Raw genomic sequence first — 6,000 nt, forward strand, 5'->3', positions numbered from 1 at the left:
GCATGAGTAGCTGTCTGGCGAGTGACACAACCAGGCCGTAGTAGCTGACATTGCACGCTCCCATGGGCAAGGCGCTGTGCCCACATCTCCAGGGGGCAGGCAGACTGGCTTCAGAGCCCCTGCTGTCCTCAGATTGGAGGTCCTTCACCCCCAGATGTCCCCTCCTGTGTTGACCTGCTGTGCCTACCTGCGCTCACTTGTCAGAAGTCAGCGCAGCCAGACTCAGTCCCCTGGCCCTGACCACAGCACAGGCAGGCCTGAGGAACAGCACCCAGTAACCATGAGGCTTTTTGTCCTGCTCTCCAGTTTAGAGGCAGGGCTTGTCGGGGACTGCACACGCACGAGACCCTGCGCCGTGTGCGGCTTCCTGTCTTTGTGTCTTGAGTTGGCTGAGCATTCCCAAGGGAAGGGGCGAGGGAGCTTGGAGGGAGGGGTTGCCTGGGTTGGGGCTAACTGTGGGAGCCCCAGTGAGGCTGCAGCTGCAGCCAGCTGTGCCATAAGCAGTTTTCCCCCCTTCTCCCCCCGCCTCCCCCCCCGCAGGGAGACTGTCATCAGCGTCACTGAGCTCATCAGCGCCATGAAGCAGATCAAGCACATTCCTGAAAACAAGCTCATCAGCTTGGCCTCAGCCCTAGATGAAAATAAGGACGGCAAGGTCGACATCGACGACCTTGTCAAGGTGGGTCGCAGCCGAGTCAGGACTGCCTGGCCTGCCCCCATCTTGCTCTGGGGTTGGTGGGGGTCTTACCCAGAGCATTTTCCACATGTGTCTCCACTTGCAAGGCCCCTCCATGGCCTGATTTCAGCCCTCACTCTAAACATTTAGCTTATTTTTCACACGAAGTTAAGAAAAGTGCGGTAAGGGTGTCCCTCTGGAGCATGCCAGCTGCTTTTTGACCGGACTCTTGGCTTCTCCTGGGCTCTAGCAGGGCCCTGGCAGGTCTGGGAAGTACAGTGATCATGGGACAGCTGGGGTGCACAGACCCCCAGGGGAGGAGATGTGCCGGGTGATCCTCAGGGCTGAGCTTTGGGACCCCAGTGGCAAGCTGGTGGGCGTTGGGCCCTGTAAGTCCTGAGAGGTGACCCCAAGGTGCCATTTGGGTCCCTGGGGCCAAGAGCCTGGGCAGCCCAGGAGACTTGGAGCGAGATTCTGCCTTCGTGAGGTCGTCTGTGAACTCTGGTGTTTCTGAGCCGTGTGCCTTCAGAGGTGGTTCTAATGGCTCCCTATGTATCCAACCCATTGGTGATTTTTCAACATTTACCAAGAATATTGGGTAACTTATTTCAGTTTGGTTGAAAAGCAGGGTATTACAAGATGTACATGCTGAGCATTGTCACCTTGCCAGCAGCACAGGCTAGGAGGGCCATGCCCACCTCACCTGTTCCTTCTCTGGGGCCCCTCCTTGGTGTGGATGGCAGCTCGGATGTTTGCACCCCACACACCCCTGCCCGCTGCCCTGGGGGTGCCTCTGTCCAGAGCAGGCCCCCTCCCCAGCCCTGAGCAAGGACCTGGCCCACCTCCGTCGCACTCCTCCTTCCTGCAGCCCTGGGCCCCGTGGGAAGCACACCTGGCATCCTTGCCTGGGTTTGGCTGACCACATGCCTCCTACTCTCCAAGCCCCTCTCTCCGGTGGCTTGCAACCTAGCCTTGGGCCTTGGAGCCCCAGGGTGGGGCTCTTGGGTGGGGAATCTGGTACTCTGAGAACAGGGCAGCTGGAGGACCCAGCCTGGTGGCCATCCCAGCCTAGTGGCTGAGGAGATGGCTCGGAGGAGGAGCCATGTCCTGTCTCCCCTGAATCCCTTGTCTCTTTTCCCGCATAGGTGATCGAGCTGGTAGACAAAGAAGACATTCACATCTCCACCAGCCAGGTGGCCGAGATTGTGGCCTTGCTGGAGAAGGAAGAGAAGTTGGAGGAGAAGGAGAAGGCCAAGGAGAAGGCTGAGAGGGAGGCTGCGGAGGGGAAGAATTAGGGCAGCCCTGCTCTCGGGCACCTTGGTGGCCCTCCCTGTGTCTGCCTCCATCCCACTGCCCTGGCCGCTGCGGTCCTACCGTGAGAGTCATTGCTTTGAGGTGATTCTTAGTGACAAATTTATTTTGTCTGGAATAAATCAGAAACTTCCATAATCAAGTAATTTTTAATTTTCATCATTCCACGAAGATTTCATTTCATCTGGAATCCCTGAGCCCCTCCAGGGAATCGTGTCTGGACTCACTGGCACCCTGCTGCAGTGGCCCCAGTTGTGGTGGCCAAGCAGGCAGCCTGCCGGCGGCCCAGAGATCATGACCACCCACAGGCCCCTTGGCTCCAGAGGCAGCTTGGGCCAGACTGGGGCAGGAAGGTGCCTCCCTGCGTGTGCCAGTCGCCCATGGAGCCCAAGGCCTGCAGATGCGAGTTAGATGGAAACAGACAGCCCTCCTCAGCTCTGGAGAAGACACCTCTGTTAGTCTGTGGACTTGGGTTCCTGAATGTCGGTGTAAATAGGATCAATTCGTGCACATTGCCGATCATCTCTGTCGTGATTGAGAACGTATGTCCGTCTCTCCGTGGCCTCTGGAAAATCGTGGTTCTCTGACAGGAGTGTCTCGTGCAAGTTCCTGTTGTGTGTGTCTCAGAGATCGCTCTTGATTTACCTTTGATTTTCTCCTAATCCTTTAACCAATTAACTCCTACAGAATTTTCACACACAACAGTCTGCCTAACTCGTGAGTCGCAGCTAATGTAAATTAAGCTGAGAAACTAATGAAGCCCTTGGAAGTTAAGCATTTCATATTGAGATATTGAGTAACTTATTGTGTGCTGTTGTGGCTTTTAGAAAGTTTCCTAATTTGGGTTGTTAGCATCTTGTTGCCCTGTGGGTGATTGGGACTGATTTCACTGTGTCCAGTGATGGGCCCGGCCCTGGGGCAGCCCAGCAGGCTCCAGGTACTCTGAGTGTGCATGCCCCTGTCGCGGCTCTGCAGCATCAGGGCCACCACGTCCTCACGACACTGATTCCCTCGGCCCCAGGCTCCTTTGGAACAAGCATGCTGCTGGCTGAGCTCCTGGGGGCTTGCAGAAAGGCAACGCCTGGAGTGGCCTGTGCAGCACATGGCCTGGGTTAGAAGCCTAGGGCTTGCCTGGTGCACCTCTGGGTGCAGTGGCGCACTTCCCTGGGCTCAGTGTCCAGCATCTCAACGCCTGGCAGCTCAGATGGGGTGGCACTCCATGGGGCAGGTGGGGTGGGTGGGGCTGGCTCATGTGGCCTCAGCCCTGTCCGACTCGTCCTTCAAAGGCTGGGTCTGGTTGCTGGCAAGAGTGTTCTTTCAGGGGAATCCAAACATAGGCTTTGGAAGACATAGGAATAGAGTGGCCAGGTTAGCCTGGAGAGGAGGAGTGGGACTCAGAAGCAGTAGCTTCTAAATTACTTGAAACCCTTTACTCAGCCGTTAAAGAAGAAACTTGACAAAATAGGAATAAGATTATATATTCTGAAACGTAAACCTTTGTAAAGTAACAGTTGGGTTCTAAAGGTTTTTTATTTCACTTACTTGAGAAGTCTGTTCTAGATGCTTAATTGGTATTTATGAATTGTCTCGCACTTGCTTTGGGGGCCTGTTCGACTGGGAAGGCGTGCTTGCTTGTGAGCTTTGCGGTTGCCAGTGTGCCCCGCGTGTGATCTTCTTTCTTGTGAGCCGGACTTTGGGGCCCAGGCAGCTGTGCCGGCTCCTGCTCTCACCCTTGCTGCCTCTGCCAGGCGCCCTGGGTGTCCCCACTGCTGCTGTCACGGCAGAGCAGCCGCTCCTGCGGGCAGGCAGTCCCACTGCCCCCCTGCTGGGGAACTGCCCGCTCTCTTCAGTTTGTGTAATGTGGGCTATGTTCTACTACAGGCCTTCCCCCTTCATTTTGGGTTTGTTTTTATTGTCCTGGACTTTATTTATTGCTGCTGAAATGAAGGTCCGGGTGCGGGTGTAACAGACGGTGGGTCTAGAGATGTGAGGGTTTTGTGTGACGAGGTTGTACGAGGCTGTGCTGCATCAGGGCTTGGCCGGCGCGCTCCCTCCCTGTGCGTTCTTGGGGGCACTCCTCTGTTTCCAGAAGCCTGCGGTGTCTACGCCTGCTTCAAAATGAAACAGATTCCTAGCAAGTGTTTCCTCCCTCACTCTACCCAAACATCCATGTTTTTAGTAGGGATTCAGGAAACGGGCATGTGGCTTCCACAGTCATTTTGGAATATCAAAATCCAGACTTTTTAAAAAGGAAGGGCACTTTGTAATTGTTGAGGCATAACCTCCAGGCAGTGGTTCTCACAGTGGAGCTCGGGCTGGCCAGGCACCTCCTAGACCCCATGCCACCAGCTCTGTCTCTATGTATCCTCCAGGGGGCCCGGCTCCCAGCACGCTGCCGCCTGACCCTCTGTCCTGGGCCGGCCATGTGTAAAAACCTTTTTTAGAAAGCATTTTTATTAAAATATCAAGTTATTGTCCTTGTAACAACTCAAAGTAAGATTTCTGAACCATGTGAAACATCAGAAGTCAAGATGGAAAATGTCAGTTGTCTGAGTGTCTGCTTTGTGACAGCTGTGTGGCTCAGTGTCTGGTTCTGGCCTCCCAGTAGAAGCGGGTGGCAAGTGGGCTGTGGGTTGGCATGCTGCCGCGATGCCCAATTCCAGAAGGAGCCTCACCTTCTGGAGCTCAAATGTGGCCTCGGGTGTTCCCCATCTTCTGTGACATTGGGCCCTGCTCTGCCGTCAGACTGTGCACCCAGACTGTTGCCTGTGCTAGTGACTAGACACGCAGTTTGCTGTAAGGGGAAGGGTTAATAAAGCTCTGTCTTGATGACTTGTCTGCCACACATGGTTTGTTTGTCCAGGTTGGTGAGGCAGCCACTGCCTGACCATGCTGTCCTCCCACCACAATCCTCAGGGGACACCTCCGGCCTCGAGGGGTCCCAGGGAGGAGCCAGTAACCCTTACGGAGACTCAGAAAGAAGGGTGCAGTTCTGTTCTGAAAGACTCTGAGGGCCCCGGGGAGTGGGGACAACGCTGCCCAAGGGCTGTGCCCTCCGCTGTCTGAGGGGGTCCCAGAGGAGGCAGGGGCTCTCCCCACGCCGCAGCCTGCTCCCCAACACCTGGGCAAGGTTCAAAGAGTCTGAGGGCTTGTGGGCAGCCCACAGCCCCCACTTGGCCCACCACAGCAGCAAGGCTGCCCCTGTCCTCCCCCGCCCACATCGCTGGCTTCCAGCAGGAGATGCCCTACCCTGGGGTGGAGAGGTAAGGCCCAGCTCGGAGGGTGGGCAGAGAAGCCCTGGAGGGCCACCAGGCAGAGGATCCCAGCAGTAGGACAGGCACAATGTCCTGTTCCTCATCATCCCAGCCCCTCAGTGGACAGACTACCCCACTCTGAACCTAGGATGTCCAGCCTGTCTCAGGTGGCCTCACCCCTGTGCCAGCACCAGGCTCAGTGGGGACTTCTTCCACTCCTGCTGAGTCCAGACACCCTGCCCTGGTGCCACCCTTACCTGCATTCCATCTCTCCCTGAGATTGGCCTTGGCCACTGTCCCCATCTGCCCCACAGGTCCTGAGTGCTCAGACATGACTCCTGAACCATATGGAAGAGATGCTGTTTTTGTGGGTGCAGGTGTGGGCAGGAGGCTGCTGGGCCTCAGCCTTTGCCCTCCCCCTGCCTGGCCCCCAGACCAGCAGCTCTTGTCTGGGTTCATCTTGATGCCCTTGGCAGGCACCCAGACCCCTCAGGCTGTGGACCACATATGTTCACTCTGTGGATCCCTCCTCCAGCGAGGCTGTGGGAGTACGTGGCCAGGAACAGGGTCCATGTGGACCTGCAGGCAGCAAGAGGCCTGAGCTGGACTGCAGAGGATGCCCCAGGACACAAGGCTTGGGCTGCAGCATGTTTCTCGCTTCCACAGTTCCGGAGGCCATGTAAAGGCACCAGGGCTCTGACTGAGGGTGAAGGAAGGGATTGCATGTGGAGGTGGAGCTACCGTCCAGGGGACACAGCA

General features: G+C 56.5%; 1 protein-coding gene across 9 annotated transcripts in view; it reads left to right on the forward strand.

Moving 5' to 3' along the window:
- The window catches only part of LETM1 (leucine zipper and EF-hand containing transmembrane protein 1), a 38,665-nt gene extending 33,846 nt beyond the window's left edge, over positions 1–4,819 (forward strand). For all 9 annotated transcript variants that reach the window (XM_070613472.1, XM_070613466.1, XM_070613473.1 and 6 more), the window contains 2 exons: positions 541–679; positions 1,822–4,819. In XM_070613472.1, the coding sequence (XP_070469573.1) occupies positions 541–679; positions 1,822–1,971 (289 nt within the window). In that variant the 3' untranslated portion in view covers positions 1,972–4,819. The remainder of the gene's footprint in view (positions 1–540; positions 680–1,821) is intronic.
- Positions 4,820–6,000: the final 1,181 nt, after the last annotated feature.

This window comes from Equus przewalskii, chromosome 3, assembly GCF_037783145.1.
Source record: "Equus przewalskii isolate Varuska chromosome 3, EquPr2, whole genome shotgun sequence".
Lineage (NCBI taxonomy): Eukaryota > Metazoa > Chordata > Mammalia > Perissodactyla > Equidae > Equus > Equus przewalskii.